The sequence below is a fragment of the Poecilia formosa genome, unplaced genomic scaffold (genome assembly GCF_000485575.1).
Source record: "Poecilia formosa unplaced genomic scaffold, Poecilia_formosa-5.1.2 Scaffold215, whole genome shotgun sequence".
Taxonomy (NCBI): domain Eukaryota; kingdom Metazoa; phylum Chordata; class Actinopteri; order Cyprinodontiformes; family Poeciliidae; genus Poecilia; species Poecilia formosa.
Window position 1 is genome coordinate 753,118 of NW_006800154.1, and position 20,191 is coordinate 773,308.

The 20,191-nt window shown below is 40.1% G+C and overlaps 1 protein-coding gene across 1 annotated transcript; it reads right to left on the bottom strand.

The window, feature by feature from the left end:
• Positions 1-4,089: 4,089 nt before the first annotated feature.
• On the bottom strand, positions 4,090-16,533 carry acsl3b (acyl-CoA synthetase long chain family member 3b). The gene is made up of 15 exons (XM_007567976.2): positions 16,303-16,533; positions 12,658-13,136; positions 10,868-11,045; positions 10,675-10,784; positions 10,426-10,564; positions 9,185-9,329; positions 8,867-8,990; positions 8,657-8,728; positions 8,421-8,560; positions 7,923-8,095; positions 7,750-7,824; positions 7,476-7,667; positions 7,276-7,390; positions 7,034-7,191; positions 4,090-6,609 (listed from the first exon to the last, which is right to left on the bottom strand). The coding sequence occupies exons 2-15, from the start codon at positions 13,006-13,008 to the stop codon at positions 6,452-6,454; spliced, it is 2,130 nt and encodes a 709-aa protein (XP_007568038.1). The 5' UTR covers positions 13,009-13,136; positions 16,303-16,533; the 3' UTR covers positions 4,090-6,451.
• Positions 16,534-20,191: the final 3,658 nt, after the last annotated feature.

Genomic DNA, 20,191 nt, shown 5'->3' on the forward strand with positions numbered 1-20,191 from the left:
ATTATTATTATTATTATTATTATTATTATTATTATTATTATTATTATTCAGCTAAAAGCCAACATCCTGTCCTTGCCACAGCACACTGACAGGATGTTGTCGCTGCACTGAGCCAAAACATGATTTGAGTTAATGTGTGAATTTTGAAAAGGCTTTCTATTTTTGTCCCCCCCCTTCCCTCCTCCCCCTCTTCTACCCACTTTTTAATCACAGTTAATCCTCTCATCTCTCCATCAGTCGCGGTCACCAACCCTTACACCGCTCCCTTTCCCTTATTTCCTTTTTTGCCCCCCCCCTTCATCTTCTCTTCTGTTTTGTCCCTCTCACCTCTTCCTTTTCTCTGTCACTTTTATCTCTCTGTCACTTTTATCTCTTTGGTTTCTCTTTAAACCGCTCTTTGTTGTGAAGCTGCCTCCAAAAAACATAGTGACCCCTCGCTCCTCCATCCCTACTCCTACTCCTACCCTCCCCTCCCTTCCCTTCCCTTCCTCCCTCCTCTCCTCCTGACTGATGCTATAAATACCCAGCATCGGTGAGTCATCGTCCCGACGTATCAGTTGCCTATCTCTCTGTGCCTTGCCACCCTCAGCCTCCCCGCTTCCCCCTCGCCTACCCTCCCCAGAACTCTCAGCTCATTACCAGCTCTCGCTCCTTTTACCATCTCTAATTTGGCCTTTGCATCATGATACATCCATGCTGAGTGAAGCAGAGCCCAGTGCCTGGCATGGCGCTGACAAAGGTCGGACTGACACATTACCGACACAGACACCAAAAAAACAGAATCAGCAGGAGGGCTGAAAGTCAAAAACACTGTCAACCGAAAACGAGCATCAAAGTCATCACTGTAGGTGATTCAAAATGTGTGAAGTAACTTTCTTCATTTAGCTCTGAAATGCCTCAAGTCTTGAAGAAATAATCAATGTATCAACAGCAACACATAAAAAGTCTCTTTGACTGAGTTTTACACATCTCATCTTAATTATGAATTAACGGGAAATAAACACGAAGAAAGGAACGGGACACAAATGTTTTCTCCAGCTAATTCAATGCTGAAAATTATCCAGGTGTGTAGTGCTGGAAGTATCTCAGCTGTTAACTGGAACTGAATTCACAATCAAAGCAGAAAGGATGAGCTGGTAAATAAAAAAAAAAGAAACGCCCACCAGTTTTAATGAACAAGAACTTATTGCATGAAAAGAATGTGACAGCATGAAAATGTTGTCTCATTATTTTGTGTGTGCAAAAACAACTTGGTGAAAAATATGAGTTAAAAAACACCAAAACTTATTTCTACAAAAGTGGAAGTAGAGTCATTCGCATCTTTTTTTTTTTATTTTTTTTATTGCTAGTAGTGATAGCATGGCTCACTGCCCAGGGCGCCATTATACCAGTGCCACAAGTGTTCAATTGGTTATTGTCATGCCTTCTATTTTACATTTTATCTGTTTTATTTACATTAAAGTTTTCTTCTTCATAAGTAGATCCTGAGTCTGAGTGAGATACTCTATGTACTTTTCTTCCTGCAATAAATTATCCACTAACATCTAGAGTTACGTTTTAACTTCTTAAAGTTACCATGTTCAACATGTCTCTATTTGTTCCTCATATTGTTGACAAAATAATACCATTCATCTACCTTTGTGACCCTGCATGGATCTTTCCAGATTTTAGTGTTAGCTTAATTACTACCACCGATGTATACACAGTTGTTTTCAGGGCTTTGTGCTGATTTTCTTGATTTGTTTTGTAGATGTTGCAGTGCTCTGTGCTCAAGTGAGCTTGTCTCTTCCCAGAAAATATTTATTTCTAGAAGTCTTGTTCAGCCGCAGCTTTGAAGTTCTAACACAGCCTGATGGGTTAGAGATAACGCCCTCAAAACCCAATGAATGCTGATGTTGTGCATGTCCAAGTAGTGGGAAATGTAGTCCTACACAGCTCACATAGTAAGTAAACTTTATTTACATAGAACCTGTTACAGGACAGAAATCACAAAGTGCTTTACAAAATATAAGACATAAAACAAAAGATAAAACAGGAGGAGATATAAAACAGCACACACGTGATATAAAACAAAATAAGACTAATTAAAAACCTTGGATGCAAGGTTTTTTTACAGATCCATTGGGAAATAAAGTGGGTTTATGTTTGAAAGGTTACAATCTATATGTACTTCCTCAAACATCTTCTTCCTCTTTTTCCACATCTCAGCTCTGTCCTTGCGTTACCGCCATTTTTCAGCCTGAAATGCAATTATTCTCACTTCTTCTCCAGGCACCACCCACCACCTCTCCAGAGTTATGAAGCAGTCCAGCGTCAGCCCTGCTCATCCCTGGGTAAACGCCAATATGTCTCTGGCTAACCCAGGAGTGTGTGTGAGCAGAACATAAAGATAAAAGTTTTTTTTTTTTTTTTTTCCGCACTTCTGAGTCATAAGCAGACAGGAAGAGGGAGCCAAGCGAAGCAGCAGCAGGATGAGGGGAAAAAAAAAAGATGGAACAGCATGCCAGTGGAAAAAAAAAAGGAAGACGGAAACAATACAAAAATAGAAACAACAATCTTTATTCAAACAATATGGAAGACAACCTTCCTGCTTCTCTGTGTTGTTGTTGTTGTTGTTGTGGCAGAGCCGTTTCTTCTCTCTACATGTGTGCATCAGTATCAGTGGACTAATGAAGGGAGCGTTATGCCTATGACTCACTCACTCGTCCCAGAGGAATGGATGGAGGGATGAAATGGCAGAGAAAAGTGGGAAGGATTGCCTGACTGTGTGGTCTTGTAGACCGCCTTTTATTTCAAATGAAAGATGGAGCCAAGAAAAAAAAAAAAAATAAAAATATATACCACGTCAGTTGAAAACTAAAATTAAAAATAGCAGTAAGCCTACCTCAATAAAACACAACATTATTATTTAGTGTTGTAGGTGTCACTGATACTCCAGCATTGTGGGTTAGCAAAAAAAAAAAAAAAAAAACAGGTGGAGAAGCTGGTTGTTCACAGAGCGCGCTAACTAAAACAAGTTAATGAAAAGTGGAGTGGAAGGAAAACATTTTACTAGAAAATAGTGCACAGGCAATGGAAATAACTGCAGCCTTCAGAGAAAGGAAGAAAGGATTTTTCAAGAGAATGGAGAAGGTGTAGGTGTGTGTGTGTGTGTGTGGGGGGGGTGTGGGGGGTTCAAATTAATTACTGGAGTCAGTGTTTCAAGAGCCACAGCACACAGACGTAGCTAAGACACGAGCTACGGCTGTTGCATTCCTGATCCAGAGACGACATCAGAGGAGTCTTACCTGTTGGTCCGCTGGGTTTCTCAAGTCCAAAGTCAGTCAGTGCAGTCATCCACTGGAACGTTTTATAGCACTTCATGCTTCCCTCTGCTCACAATCTTGGTGAAGATGTTTCAGTTTTCCAGCAGCACTTGGCACACATTGCCAGAGACACCAAAAGCTGGTAGTATTGTGCACGAACTGGGCAGACCCAAACCTCACGGAGAATCCATGGAGTATTGCATGGAGAAAGAGGAGAAAGACACCCAATCATCAGATTTTGATCATTGTGACAATTAAGGCCATGATTACTAGAAATAAGCTTTTTAAATATGGGACTTTATGTGTACTGAATCTTTGACATCTTGTGTGAAGTGAATTAATTACTCAAATAAGTTAACTTTTTTTTGAGACAAATTTGTAATTTATTTGTTAATTATCTAGTCTGGTTCCAAGAAAGAGAAACATGCACGCTTCTTTGCTAATCGATAGTTTAATGATGTAATTATGGGATCGATAAGTGAAAGTCTGCTTTCTTGCAACAACAACAACAACAATCTTCTTCCTTCAACAGATGAGGAGGGAGCGCAGGTCTGTCATCAAAACACTGAAAACAGAAAGAGAAATCTCATTTTTACAAGCGCTACATTTTCGACTCCGAGAACTGCGTGTTCTGTGTGTGTCGGGGCGCCGCGCCGCCTTCCACCAACCGCGTTCACTCAGACAGGAACACTGGCCTTCGTTACCATAGAAACTATAGTTTCAGGGTGATTCCAATCAAGTTGCTTATCTCTGAGACGCTCGACACGCCAAGAACAGAAGGACCGACAATACAAACTTCTTTATTTCCATTACATAATTGCCAAGGCCAAATCACAAATAAATAAGAAAGGATACACTTGCAATAGCTCAGCTTCATCACACAAAAACAAACCAAAAAAAACAAAACAAGAGGAAACGGAGACCCTCAAAACCGGTCAATAACAGAGATCATCAAATACATTTACAGGAGGCTTTACAGGTGTACAGTTATTGGTAGTATTTAATGCAGTTTAGATATCAGAGCCCCCCCAGAACCCCAAACCCTTTTTTACAAAGCAAGTGAAAAATAAACATTAGATTTTGTCTCTGCACCATCTGCTGCCTCCGCCTCGCCGCTGAGGGCAGGTACACGGAGTGTGTGCGATATCAACAATAAGCATGGAGCGCTTCACATTCTAAAGAACCCCTGAAGATATCTCATGTTTGTTTTTTGTCAGAAGGCAACAAGCCACCTCTAGCCGGGCAAAAGGAAAAAAAAAGCAGAGTAAAGGACTCTTCATTGAAACATCAGAGAGCGGAGGAAGGAGCATTTTGTGTTTATGTTAAAAAAACAAAAAAAGGGAAGACACAGGCGAGGTTCTTACAATCTAAACCTTTTCGAGCTAAAAGGGATGGAGCTAGACTGCCTGACTGTACCTTTGTCAACGCAGGGATTCTTTAAGTACCAGAAAGCAGAGGTTGCATTCAGAAAAAAACTGTCCTCCTTACATTACAGCACTGAGCAAACATTCTCATCTTCAGTCTATAAACACATAATACTGAAGGAAGAAAGTCACTTGTAATATGTAATTAATTAAACACCACCGTCTATCTGACAGCCTACCGTTGGAGCTCTATATTACATGGATTCAAATAAATGGGAGGTTACAGAATCCTTTTTTTTTATGTACATTACACATACAGTTATTATACACACAAACCAGTCTAAATATACAGAAATCTCAGTTTGAGTTTTCCCTATGTACTCTAACATGGAGTGTGTTCATAAAGCATTTCTTTTTCAGTGGCCTGAATGGAGTGCGATTTTTTATTTTATTTTTTGGTACAGTCGTGCACCTTCCATCATGCAGTTTTAATGAATATTTTCCAGCACAGGCTACATCTAAACTCCCCTATCAGTGTCTCTCTACCATCCTCTACAAAGCCTTCACCCTAAACGAAGCTTAGTGTCGAATACGCCACAAAAAAAAAAAAAAAAAATCTGTCGGCTGTGCATTTTCTTCCTTCTTACATTAACATTGAGTATAAATATTGCACATTCATTTTTGTATCCCATTATTCTATTTAAAAACTGAGAGAAGTAACAGTAAGACCTATGGTTAATAAGGTTAACATACAACTGAGCCCAAAAACAAAAAAAAAAAAAAAAAGACTAAATCTACTTCAAACCATTCTACAGTAAGCTAAGTTCCCTTGGAGTATATCCGTATTGGTGCATTAATTATGACCGGAGGAATTCAGGGCAGATGACGCAGGTCATTTTGGAGCAAATCCCAACCCATGCATTGTCTCAAAGGACACCTTTCCCCATTGATGCTGCATTAGATGGGAGCAGGGATAAAAGAGACAAGTGAGTAAACATGCACTCAAATGAGAAAACTTTGGGATTCCTGACAAAAAAATAAAAGGAGAAAATGACCTTAAAAATGGAATGAAAACATACAATGGCGCATGAACAGGTAGAAAATACAACATAACCATATAAACACAGTAAACCCATCTGAATAATACAAGCAACAAGAAAACGTATTTTCCAATGTCGTAATGTAAAATCTCTCATGGCTTCGCAACAGTTACTCACCGCACACATGGACTCCAATGCAGACAAACCAAACATAGAAGAAACATTGCAAAACACACAAAAGAAAAAAAAAAAAAAATTATGACAACAATGATCCCTGCAAATATTCCAACCTGAATGTTCCTCAGAGTCTTAAGAGGGATCGCACGTCCCTGCCGGATATCTGCGCCGCGTGTTGGCAAACCGAGCTGCAGAGGTGGAATGTTCCAGAACGCGTGGCGGGGAGAAGAGAAGCGAGACAGACACGGATGTGCAAGCGTCCAGCATGACATTCTTTATACTTTGAGTCATGCAAAGGTCTGACTTCATGTGGTCGCCGTGGCAACTCGATGGGTATTTTTTTTTGGATCGGCGGAGAGTGGAGTTGTTAGTGCGTCTGGTGGGATCGGCCTCTTGCTCTCGACCTAAAGATGTGAGCCTGACTCTAGACTTTTTGTGCCTCGTTTGATCGTAGATGGTGACAGAGAAGCTGAAGAGGAGGCGAACAGGTCCGCGTGTCTGTGTTTGTGTGAGTGTCGTCCATGTAAGTCCTCGTGAGACGGTCATTTGGAGTGCGTCTACTCTTTTATTTCCCACCGTACATCCTCTCAATGTCCTCTTGGTAGTGTGTTTTGAGCTCCTTGCGTTTCAACTTGAACGCGTCGGTGACCAAGCCGGTCTCCGGCGTCCACGGCTCGGAACTCAGGCGGATTTTCTTGGGAATCTCGAACTTCTCCAGTTTGTCTAATTGGAAGAGAGCAGAATCACAGATCAGCCTGACAAATACCTTAATGGCCAGAAGTTCAAAGCTATCATAACACATTTAAAAGTTGTGGCCTAGCAGACACGAGTTATCATTAGCTGTTAATTGTGGTTTCTACACATTTTCCAAGTTGAAATTTCTCCAGACTGATATTTTCAAAGAATCTGTTTCTGTAACTCTGTTTACAGATACATTGGTGGATTAGTAAGAAAAATATAGACTTTGATTACACACTACCATCCCAAATTTATTTATAGAGCTGTACACAATCATATAACACAAATATGATCAATCATAAAATCAATGCCGACAGAAAACGAGATAAAATCCAGAAATGATGGTTTTCCCCACATTTTTCTTTCTTCCCATATTAAATCCCATAGTTTCAAGCCTTTTCCTAACTACCTGAGACGGCCGCCTCAGTAATGACGCGGAGAACCTCCTTCTCCATCTTGGGATTGTTGCAGAGCTCTTCCCACGTGCCCTTTATTTGAACCTGCTCCGCCAATGACATGAGGTGTTTGTGGTTGGGAACCACAAAGCTGATCACATATGACTCTTCACTGAAAACAACAACAAAAAACATCATAGAACATCCTTACAGAGCAGGGACAATGCCTAAGAGGGAAGCAGGTGCGGGATGATACCTGTTGGCGTAGGCACAGATATTGTCTATGAGCGGGCAGTTCTTCAAAACCGCCTCTACTTTTCCAAGAGAGACGTATTCGCCTGCCTGGAGTTTCACCAAGTCTTTCTTACGGTCTGCAGAGAAACAAAAACAAAGAGCTCATGAGAGGCTTAGCTTTTTTTTAAATGTGTGAACAAACAGAGCAGTTTGCGTGTTTACCGATAATCTTCAGGCATCCGTCAGGATGGAATTCTCCTATGTCTCCCGTACAGAACCATCTCTGGCCCTTCGCATCCACGAAGAAGTCTTCATGGTTCCTGCCTTCGCTTTTGTAGTAACCCATTGTTACATTTGGACCTCCAATCAAAATTTCCCCCCTTGGGTTGGGCTTGTCAGTGCTGTGGTAGCCACCTAAACAACCACCAATCTTGTCAGTGATGTTTTTTTCCCAACATGACCTCTGGACATGTTGCCTTGCTACGAGTTTCCTTACCCTCTTCCCAGTCCTTCAGAGTGATCTCTGAGCAAACCAGCGGCGCGCCAACCCGTCCAGTACTGTAATCCCACACTGGAAAAAAACAAACAAAACAAAAACAAGTCCAATTTAATCTAAAATTCATAAGTACATCGAGAAAACCCTCACTCGCTATTTTCCGATGTCCTTACTCTCACTGATGGTGCCAGCCCCACACGTCTCTGTCAGGCCGTAGCCCTGTCCCACCGGGCAGCACATGCAGACGTTCATGAAGCGCTGTGTTGCCGCAGAGAGCGGAGCCCCACCAGAAAGCAGCACCCGAGTGTTGCCTCCCAACAGAGACCGCACTCTGTTAAAAACTATTCTACAGGGCAGGAGAAAAAAAAAAAAAAAAAGAGATCAGCGAGGTGATGAGGAACATTTTGTCACATCACTAAAACGAAGTTCAATTTATTTTATTGGAATTTTATGCGTCACAAAGTGGCATTTTTACATTTGTAAAATACTTCACAACACATTAAGTTTTAATATCTCTAGCTACAGTTTTGCTTTACTGAGGATTAGTGGAGGAAGAAGTTCCTTTAAGTTGCGATTAGACAGAAAGATCTAGAGATTAATGAATGCTCGAGTGTGAAAGGCGAATCAAATGTCAAGTCAGTGAGCAGCTTTGTGTGTGCAATGTGGATTACCTGTCACAGAGAGGCGTACTGTAGCCCTTGGAGAGCTGCTCCATCTTGTAGTTGTAAGCCAACACAAAGAGCGTCTTCTGAAATTTGCTCATCTCGTCCACTTTGGTCATGACATTTTTGTAAATTCGATCCATGATCTCCTGCACGCGGAGAGATCAGACGACAGCTCAGATGTGACTGAACACACAGCATTTCGTCTGTTTCGGTAAGCTATGTGACAGGTTAACGGGACTTACTGGCACAGATGCCATGAGAGTCGGTTTCAGCACGCTGGTATCCCCTTTGCTGCCCTTCTTGATCTTGGAGGACTATGAAAATGAAACAACTCTGGTGAACTGTTATCGTACAGATCGCAGTCTGTCACCTGTCACAACCTCAGAGCTCACTGCGCTTTAGATTATAAGACAGACTGGCTCGAAGAGCTGTTTGTCCATTTGCACACTGACCTGGTCGGCGAGAGTCTGAGGAGAGGAATATCCGATGCGACAGCCGTGGGAGATGCAAACCAGCTCTGCGCTGAGCTCTAAAACGTGGGCCAGTGGTAGGTACCCAATGTAGGTATCAGTCTCACTGCCAAGACAACAAAAACAAGCATTGTCATCTATTTACATATACAGGAGAAGAGAGCATCACAAAAATAAGCATCTCTAAAAATGCTTGGAAAGTCACAGTTATGAAGAGAAAGACGTTCTGAAGAATTTAACCGCTAGAAAAATCAGAGAGGAAGTGTCAAAAGCAAGCCGGTCAAACTGAGAACCTCATACTTGAGATTAGGGATCCGCTCGGCCATGCCTGCGATGCCGGCGATGAGGTTGCCATGGGAGATCATCACACCCTTGGGGATGCCAGTGGAACCACTGGTGTACATGATGACAGCGATGTCCGAGGGCTCCGGCTGTCTGCGGTCCACTACAAGTGCGGAGCAGAAAGGGATGGTTGGAGAGGAAATATAAGGCAAATTAAAATTCTTTCAAATTAAAACAATCTGAAGAATATTACACAGTTGTTTTTATTTACAACATCTTCGAAACCAAATGGTTTTGAGGTTTTCTGGACTGATGCTTCAGAATAATATCATATTTTTGACTCACACAAGTAACTGTTGAGAATAGAAACCAAATGTTATCAAATGTGCATTCATAAAAGTACATTGTTGCAGGTGGAAAATCATTTCAATTTAACACTTAGTACTTTTTTAAGACCTTCAAGCAAGTTGGTAAAAAATGTATCCAATTCAAATTAGCCACCACCCGTTCTGCTGCAGGTGGGGGAAAAAAAAAAAGAGACGTTCTCCCTTTTCAAATACACAATCGAGAACCGACAGCACGTCCAATAAAACTTAAACACAATTTTTAAAAGCAAAGACTGCATTCTTCTTAGTGATCGCAACAGCCTGAAAGACGACGAAAAAAGAGAAAGCAAACATGAACCAACATATTACCTAAAACAAATATGAACTATCCTCAGGGTTGAATACAGCTGGAAAGAGTCAAAACCTAATATTGTTCTTCACATACTTTTGAAGGCATTATCAAAATTCGTAAAAACATTTGTAAAAACTGTGACCTTCTATTCTTACTCAAGGTTATCATATTATGAGAATCTCAAATCTGTCCCATGTTTAGTTACACTGTGTCATAATAGGCAAAAGTTACACAGTCAAATAAAACCTAAACGCTCCAACTAAACTGATTCATGCTTGGACAGCTCTTTGATTTTGTTCCAGTTTGTTCTCATTATTTTAAACTACCTCAATCATCTAAATACCAATTGTTTCTCTCTCAAACGTAGCTGAAGTGATTCCAGAGCGCCGTTATGGCTGTTATCCCATTACCCCACCGTGATCAGGGCGGCGTTTGGTAAGAAGTGATTTGATGACTCTTTTATGCACCGGCACATCATTCTACTTGCATATCAGCGAGCTGGCTTTGCATTAAGCCAGCATCTGTGTACTTCCGTGTCCTGGATAAAACTAAAAACATTTCAATCAGCACTAGACGCTCACTCTGAACGGGCTTGGATCCCAGCTCCTTCACACCCTCCATGTTGTAGACTGTGATGCCTCTGGGAATGTCTGACCAGCTGGTGGGTTTAATGTCCACGACGATGATGTACTGGAGCCGCGGCACGTCGCACAAAATGGCCTGGGAAGGAAAGCTCAATTTAGAATCAAAAACCAAATTATGCAAGTGTATATATTTACATTGCTTAATGATATTTACTTAACAGAGGGAGGGGAAAAAAAAAAAGGTACCTTAAGGCGGCTCTGAAGTAAGTCCTTGCTTGTGATGATGTGAGTGACCTCTGTCTCGTTCAGCCCGTGAGCTATGGCTTTGGGCCCGAGTGTGGCGTACAGTGTCACGACTGTGAAAGTCAGTTACATTCAAGTCTGGTTAGTTTTTACTGACGGCTCACTAGATATTGCAGTCTGCCTGTGAGTCACTTACGTGGGAAATTGTACATGAAGCAGGCCTGCGCTGCTATGACCCACTCCGCTCTGGTCTCACAGAAAACGGCGATGTTATGGTGAGGCTTCTGATTAAGAGCTGCCAGACCACTACCAAAGCACTTTGCTGCATTGTAGGCTTCCTCATACGTGAGCCAGTTATAGTTGCCCAGAATCACCTGCAGAAAACACGAAGGTTACATTCGGCAACCAGGATTACACAGCACACACAAACTGAGAGCTGCCCTGCAGAACGTTCATGCCATCAGTCTGAAACTTTATAGAAATTACTAGAGAGAGCAGGTTGCACAATGAATGAAAACAATCACTTCGACAACTGGTGTTTAAGTGTATAGTAAAGATATATTATTGAATGATTTTGACACCAGAAACAAACCAAGAAGAAAACCAACCCCCAGAAAGATAATGTGCTTAAATATAAGCAGTAGCATTTGAGGTTGACGCATGCTGATGCAAATCAGACCTCGATGCTTATACGCTGTCAGTTAGCGCCATCTACAGGGCATTTCTTGTCATTCAGCTGTCAACTAAGATGAAGCTTCAATATCAGAACTTGCGCTTTGGCCGTTTTGGCTTTACTCACATTCTGACATACAAAAGCTAACATTTAGCCAGCCACTTATGACATTATGTCAATAATTATTCTATTATTTATTTAATTAAAACATAGGACACATTTTTTGTAATGAAAAAGATATTTTTCTGTTATTGGTATATTTTTGGCGTTTTAGTTTTTTTGACATCCAGGTTTGACATTTACAACAAACACATTCAAGAACAAAATGCATGTTTAACATGACATCTCCAGCACAACTAATGTAAATTAAGTGAAACTCAGCATTTTTTTGTTTAAAAAATGTGTTCAATATTCAGCACTGAACGTGGGATGTGCTATTAAAGTCGAAATAAAGAAAACTAGGACCCGTTTCATTTTCACTGTAACTCCACAGGGGCAATAACCAGTTTCTATAAAAGTTTTTTTTCAACTCTAATTGTGGAGACTAAAACATTTCCATGCAACATGAATTTTATTAATTAACTGTTTGGATTATGTGTGAGAGTTCGCTTGGTTTAGATTGCATTCGTTACGGTATAAAATTATCTAAGCAGGTAAATGTAATAAAATGGGCAAAAGTAAAAATGGATCAGATCAGATGCATGAAGCCTGGATGTTAAAACGTGCAGGAAGAGCTTTAAAATGTTAAATAGAGCTTGGGACAGATTTTTATTTAGAAGTTTGAATCAACATGTAATCAATGTGAAATGTAGAAAATCAACAACGTGACTAACTGCATGTATTCAGCAGCTTATAAAAATCAAATGGTGACTTTGTCTTGTTGGGTCATTACTAAGTGCATCATTGTTGTGCTGCAGACCAAAACCTCTGTTTGTTGTTATGTCACCCAAAGCATCTCCAGACTTTAGATCTCTTCTGACTTTAAAATCTTTGAAAATCTCTTAAAAATCCGCTCGTTCACAGCTGAAGCTAATATTTCTTCCCTTATGATGTTTTGAAACTACAGCCATTCTTTGATTGCTGCCAAACTCCAATGACATGTGCTCTCACATTTATGTTTATAACCCCATGCTCACTGCTTCCAGAGGGGTTTTTCGCTGTAAACTGAAAAACTGTTGTTTTTTTGTTGTTGTTGTTGTTGTTGTGAAAGGTTTAGAAAAAATAATTCTGAAAATTTCTCTGTTGATAAATTACCAGACATTATAAAAACTTCCCTAACTAGCCAAATTTAAAACAGGAGGTACGTCACTCACCTTTTTAAACACTTTTCCATTTGGCTGCAGTTCATCCTCCTCACTCAGCACCTCCCTGGTGCCCAGGCAGTCCCTGTTTGGAAACCTCCTCGCTGCAAACTCGAACATTTTGTCCAGTGTGTCGACTCCCGGCTGCACCAATGCCACCAGCTTTTCTCGGCTATTGACGGCCCGGTAAGGTCCCGCTGGGTGTCCGCTGATAGAGCAGGCCTTAATCCGACGCGCTCGCTCCAAATTGGTTCCGGCCCCGGAAAAGAAGTACCAGGGTAGGAAGGTTATGACGGAATAGACCCAGACGACAGAGCGGAAAACCTGCAGGAGCAGGGGGTTTATATCCTCCTTCAACTTCATTTTTGTAATGAAGTCGGTCCTAGAGACAAGTCGATCCCTTCTGACCAATGACAAACTGAGCTGGCCTGTACAAAGTATTCTGAAGTGCTGCCAGTCCAGCTGGTGGGTACTTCATGCAGCAAGGCACCCTGCAAAGCAAAGGGTACACGTGAAATTTTAGAGGTGTTCTATGAGATAAAAATCAATCTCTAGCACATTTTCCATAGATTGGATTGCAGTAAATATGAGTAACTGCATCCTAGTAAGTAAATCCTTGCTTGAATGAAAACCAAGTCTGCCTATTCTTAGGCTGCGTCTCAGTCAGCACTTTTTATTTCACTCGAATGTCTGGCAATGCTTACAGTGAAACATCTTACAGCAGAAAGTGTGAAGCTGAAACTCCCAAAATCAAGATTTGAGCTATTTTAATGGATAAACTAATTTGTCAAATAAGAAACAGCTTTCTGTCATTTCAACTGGTGAACTTAATTTATTTATTGTCTTTGCTTTACAGATGAAAATGGCAATAAAATGGAACTACAATGTGAAATAGAAACAATTCCGATCTTTGAGTCAGTTCCTGCTTTCACACTCTGTGGAAAACCCCCCCAACTTTGTAGGTTAAACAGACAAAAAGCAGACAATCTAGAAGACGACACTTGGAACAAGCCGTGACTCCCTTTACAATAGCCTCTCCGAGTGTCTTGAATAATTCACTGAAACATACACTGCACTAAGTTCTTTGGCTACACGGCAAAACTCTTTGGATCACCCCAGACACAGCTCGGGTATCTGAAGTGTATGCTTAGGGAGGCCTGATTGTGGTAGAAGAGGCTGCGGTGACTCATGCTGCAGCTTGCAGGGAGAGGAACCTGGGTCAGGAGGACAGACGGTCCGCTAGAGTCACAGTGCTATGAGGAAATACTTCAGGCTGAAGATGTGGGCCGCTACCACCATCTGCAGCTGAAATTCCTTTGGAACGATAGAACCAAACTGGTTGCCACACACCTGTGTGATTCGCTCTGCACCTCACAGCCAATGCAGAGTTAGACTGCAAATGCAAAACTCTTTGGTTTAACCAAGCACGTGTCTATAGTATAACTCTGTGCCCCATTAATAAATCTATAAAACGTTATTTCTTTCCACAGAGTTGGTTCTCTGTTTCTTAAAGAACGCATAATACTTCTGAGTGTTGTACATCTTTCTTCACCCCCCCCATAAACAAGTAAAAGTCTTTCAAGATAAACGTGTTTCACTTGTTTTGCAGCATCTCAAAGAACAACGCCAACTGACACAACTCAACTGTGATTTGGAAAATCAAACAGTGTGAAGGTGCATCGGCAGCCCTGGCAGTAAAATCTTAGACGCATTTGGTTCGACTTAGCAGTACATGTGTGGCATGTTGTATGTTTGACTTTGAGGGTGTCGGTGGGGAAGGAGACACACCCTTTCCCATGTTAGCTTTACATCAACAAAGAGAAAACATTCTTTCTCAGATGAAGGCAGTTCCTTGGAGAAGGACGGTTACTGTGACTCACCAGATATTCTGCTTTAGACACAACACTTCCTTTTTGGAATTTTACTTTACGTGAGGAATGAAAAACAAATGTGCTGCACAGATTCACTGAAGCACAGGGAGATTGCACATATCTAAATAAATAAATGTAACTTATGAGTCCATTGTGAAAATATAAAAATCCAATATTAACGATCAGTATTGCAATGATGATATTAATTGTGATCAAAAATGTCCCTTACTGTTCTCCGACTTTTCCATCATCACAATGAGCTTTAGCATTTTGATGTCAAAGAACAATATCATGTTTAAGCATAAAAGACTACCAAATATTGCACATAAGCAGTTCTTATGTGCAGTATAGTGAAATATAGTGAAATTAGGAGGACACTTTTGTCCAGCTCTGCTTTCTTTGATTATTTTCTTGATGCTTCAGGCTATGGCATGACAAGAAACATTTCATTAGTAAGTCAATGGGTTTATTTCACTTCTCCGCTAGGTTTTTAATGATGCAAAACAGAACATTCTGTAAATTAGGACATGCTCCAAAAATGATGTTCTGGTTTACACAGAAAAAATATAGGTGTGCCATTTTATCTGACAGTTATCTGGACAGTTCAGCTCTGTACTGAGATAAGCAGCAAGTACACTTCCAAATTCAATGCTTTTACATCTATCAGAAATAAACAAAACAAAGACAACTGCTGAAGATGTTTCCTCTCGCCTTTCAGTTGTTATAGTACTTAGGTAAAAAAAAAAAAAAATCTGAATCAGGAGGTCAGATATTAAAGTTTACTATAATGTATGATGTAACACCAGCCAGGAAAAGCCTTATCAGTGGATCTTTAACGAGTATAAGATTTCTAAATAATACAGTAATGCAAATTAATACACAAAGTGTGTACAGATTTTCCAGCCCTATCATGGACGGTTGACAGGATGATGGTTGTTACAGCAATTTGTAGGAAATTAATTTGTTAAAAGAGCCCACCTCACACAACTACTAATACAATCAGCTAGGTTACAGAAACCTTACTATCAAACATCAGTGTTTCGGTGCACACCTGCATGTCATTTCACCAATATATTTGAGATTTTCTTATAATACGGCGTTCAATATGTCAAGTGCACCTTTACGGTTCAAGCAGCACGTTTGACAGCACAGGTGAGCGCATCAAAATGAGAGGACGATAAGCGAATGGTTATATTTTAAGTTCGTACATTTTTATTTTTGTTTATTGACTTTCCTGGTAAATGATCACAGCTTTTCACTCTGTAACTTGCTAGTTAACATCTATTATCTGCAATGCAATGTAGGCATTGCGTTGCCACTGTTTATGTCTGTGTCGTTACCTTTAAAACGTCGCTATCTTTTATACATACATACATACATACATACATACATACATACATACATACATACATACATACATACAAGCGGCACTGTATTTTACAAGTCACGTTTTTTTTTTACTTTTAGCTAGCATATGTCTTTCAAAATGTCCATAAGGTTAGCTATAATTCGCTAAGATTAGCAGTTAGCGGACACTCGCTCTCCTCGCGAGGTAAGCTATTCATTAGCTGCCTTGCTACACGCTGGAGCGGCTGCAGTGCCCGCTGCTGGTGAACTGAAACCAGCTTACTCACACATATTTACCTAAGATGTAAAAAAAAAAACGAGACACACTCATCATCTCATAAACCAGGCGAGGCATTGAGCTTTTGAGCAACCTGGGGCTAACAATCGTCCTGTCCTTCCCCAACATCTGCAACGCGCTTAACGTGAAACACATTCTCACCTCTTTTCTCAACCGCTATGCCCGAGCCGCTCCGGGACCGTCTTCGTTATATGTATCCTCGTAACTACAGCTCCGATAAAAATATTCGCATAAACTATATACATTAGATTTTCCGGCAATAAATAACAACAGCAAGCATGTCATAAAATTGTAATAAAGAAGCAAAATCTATGAATTACCGGGCCACCTCTACCAGCCCGGAAGCTTTAGTTTGACGTCATACTGTTTCTCCGATAGTGATTGGTGTTTTGGAGGTGGCGCGTGCTTGGGGCAGCGGCAACGTAACAGAGGTTACTCACGGTCACTACTTGGCAGTTCCGTAATGCTGGGATTCACCGTTCTTGTCACGAATTCGGATCATTTGGAGTAGTTCGTGAACGAGATCCGGTTCTTTAACGTTTCCAAACTGTTTTTCACCAGGTAGGCTGATCCATATTTTGATATTCTATCAACATGTGTGCATAAAAAATGTCCATATAATGTTAACACTGAGCAATATATTTTCAACTATTTCATATAGAGAAAGATAAAGAAAAAAGTAAGACATTATAGTATTTTTACTCTATTTACTTGTTATCACCATGTAATATTAGTATCACTGAAATAGAGGATTTATATTTGGTAACCAAAGAAATAAAACAGTGTTTTATATTTTAAGGTGCCACTTTGATAAAGAACTATTTATAGTACATGTATCTATTGTCTTACTATGGGCATAACTGTGTATTTCTATGAACAGTATATTTCATAAAGTACTGAAAATAGACGTCTAGTGGTGTTTCTTTCACATCCACTTTCACTTCAAGATGGGGAATGTGAGACTGACCATCTCTCCCAAGATGAAACTCAGCAGTGAAACATAGTACCGGTTTAGGTTTTTTTTTATTTACAGTGGCTATGCTCTCCCTTGTAGGCGACTGCACTTTATTTTAATTTTTGAAACAACACAACATGCAGATATGTCCCCTTGTTGGTCATGTGCTTTCATATATTAATATATTATATTAAAAAAATAGTGGTGGGCAAAAATGTCTGGTCCATTTATTGTTCCCAGTCCAGGCCTACGTTAAGTACAGTAGTTGCTGACTTAAAACACTTTTTTTTAGAAAAAAAACCCAAACAAACATATATATATATAAACGGTATGCAAACGATGCATTTTTTTTCCAAATATGTTTAATTTGCAGTTAGTAGATATAAAGTCTTTTATAAAAAAAGAAGACTGCCTTGGGAAACAGGGTGGCTAACATGCACACCATCTGCAGAGATTGTATTCCGTTAGGGTTCTTCTTCAGGGTTTGGTTCCCAGTTTTGCCAAACAATATAGAAAGTGAAACACAACAAAATCAGTGGGTGTGCTTTTAATAATGATTTGTCATTAAAACTATAGCTTGAGGTAAGTTTTTTTCCCTTGAAAACTAATTGTTTGGAAGAATTTAGAAATTCACTTGTTGTCATTTTAACAGACAGTTTGTTAATTTTTCAATCCCCTTTTTCCATGCAAACATTTTTTCACACACAAGAGGGAGCCAGATTTGATACTTCCTGTGATTTATCATGCCATTTGTTTCAATTTGGCATAGGAAAATGTCCGTGTCCATACATAAAACAGACAGAACATCTTCCTTGACATGTTTAGGGCGACGAGATTAAAGTGAAGTTGCAAGATAAGCTTCGTTTGACACTTTTAACCTTAAACATTGAGCTCACGTCACTTGACTCTGGAGGTTTTGCATGCTTTTTAGACCATATGTCTTTGCAGGGACATTTTGACAACTGCACGCTCATTCTTCCCCACAACCCCCCATCCGCAACATACACACCCCATAGGCACACACACTTGAACACACGTGCATACATACACAAGTGTGTGATCACATGACGAGTCAAAGTGCGTACGGAGAGGTGATAATCGCTTTCCTCGGGCAATGTCTTTGAGGTTCTGATGGGTCCAGATGTTACAAGTATATGGAAGACTTTCATCTCCCCTGTGAAATATGTGTGTCCAATCTGGTAATGACACATCGACACACTTTGCACACACTTAAGGCAAGTTGCAGGAAGATGTGTATCCCACAACTGTCTCCATTCGATTCTTGACATTTGTGCACAGAAAATAATGGTCAGAACCCTGGGACTCACCTGCAACTCCAAGAGATCCAAGGAAAGTTTCATTTATTCACTGAAAAACTTTCCCAAAAGTGTGAGAGCCATTTCACATGTTTTTTTTTTTTATTGTTCTGCTTAATAAATTATTTAAATCACTGAAAGTAAAAAGTAAAAGCTTCTTGTCATTTATTGTAGAAAAGGTAAACAAATATGTTTTGAACCCCTGACGGAAGCCACTTAATGTCCAATTGGACTTACAGAGAGAGGAAAAAAGGGGTGCCAGGGGGGTTTTGTGGGGATTAGGGAACAAAAGGATCCTTCTCTGTCATCAAAGAGGATCTACTCTCCACTCATCCCCTTTTCTGTGGAGACAGCTTTTTATTTTTTTTGGGAGCTGAAATGATGGCTGCAGGGAGGAGGAAGGGTGGGGAGATACCAGGAGAGTCTGATGGTAGGGGATGCAGATTTCAAAGTGATCTTTAACTTTAAGCCCTACAGTCCCCATGACATGAGCCCCTTTGCCCCAGACACAGCGTTGCCTATATTGCTCCAAGTAGAAGTCTGCCACCCATCCTTTCTTTTTTTTCTTCTTTTTTTTCCCCCTCTCTCAAGCTTTTGTCATGGTGGCATTTAAGCGGCATTACTCACTGACCAAAAGAAGGAATTCTTTTGAGGGACCTAAAAGGGATGGATTTTAACTACGAAGACCACTGTCTCCACTTAGGACAACACTGGGTGGATATAAATGCCCACTGTGTGACTCGGAATCAACACAATGGAGACATCAGCTTGATCATAAGTCTTTGAGCCCAGTCAGTTCATTCACATTGTTATTTTTCGTCCACATTTAAAAAAAAAAAGTAAAATTATGTCAAAAAGCACTAAGCTAATAATTAACTGCCAACAAATAACCTTAAACAAACTTAAAAGTAATGAGATGATTTAGAACCCTGCAGGAGGGCATCTGCACTTCTATTGTTTTGTCACATTACAAAACTATGTATTTAGGCCCCCTGCCTCATAGTTATTTATTTTTCTTTGAATGATTCATGTCCCCTCAGGGTTACTGATCTGGGTTCCCCTGCTGACCTGCTCCACCGTAGGGAGTCACTGTGATCACACAAAGGTAGTTATGAGGTAAACAGGTCTGAGTCCATGGTATAGGTGATTGAAATAATTGTGCCTTAGCAAATAATGCATTGATTTGATTAATAAAACACAAACAGGTTGTTATACAGGAAACAACTTAAGGATATTATCTCTTAATATCTCAATGTTGATTTCAAATGATTGGTGACGTTATGCTTTGGTATGTAAGTTTTTTATTTTGCAGATTTCAGCTCAATCTAAACTTTTCTAATTAATAAGTCTTTTAAGCTGTTAGAAGCGTGGATTGTCTTTTTTTTTTGCTTCAATGCAAGACCTTTTTTTTAAATAAGATATGCTTTTATATTAATCTTATTTAAATAAATAAAAAAGGCTCAGGTCATTTCACCTCTTTGCTTTTTACCTTTTTAGTTTTGCTATTTTTTCTTCTTTCAAGTGCTCTGTTGTTATTTCACTGTTTGGCAGCTTTGATAACTTATTACACAACTTTTCTTTAGGAACACAATGGAGCGCTCTTTTGAAGAATGTTTAATTCCTGCCATAACTCAAGTTACACCCAACAGTGCAACGTTTTGGTCTGCCTTGACAATGACGTTTTATAACTATGTTAAATGGGTGGAATAGAATGTCAGGTTTTAGCAAGGGAGTACAGTAACAACTCGATCAAATAAAA

Coding starts and splice junctions, on each gene's coding strand:
- acsl3b (XM_007567976.2), bottom strand. CDS start 13,008: ATGAAGTTGAAGGAGGATATAAACCCCCTGCTCCTGCAGGTTTTCCGC. Junction 8,991..9,184: donor GAGCGGATCCCTAATCTCAA/GTATGAGGTTCT, acceptor TTGTCTTGGCAG/TGAGACTGATACCTACATTG. Junction 7,192..7,275: donor ATCTGTGCCTACGCCAACAG/GTATCATCCCGC, acceptor TGTTGTTTTCAG/TGAAGAGTCATATGTGATCA.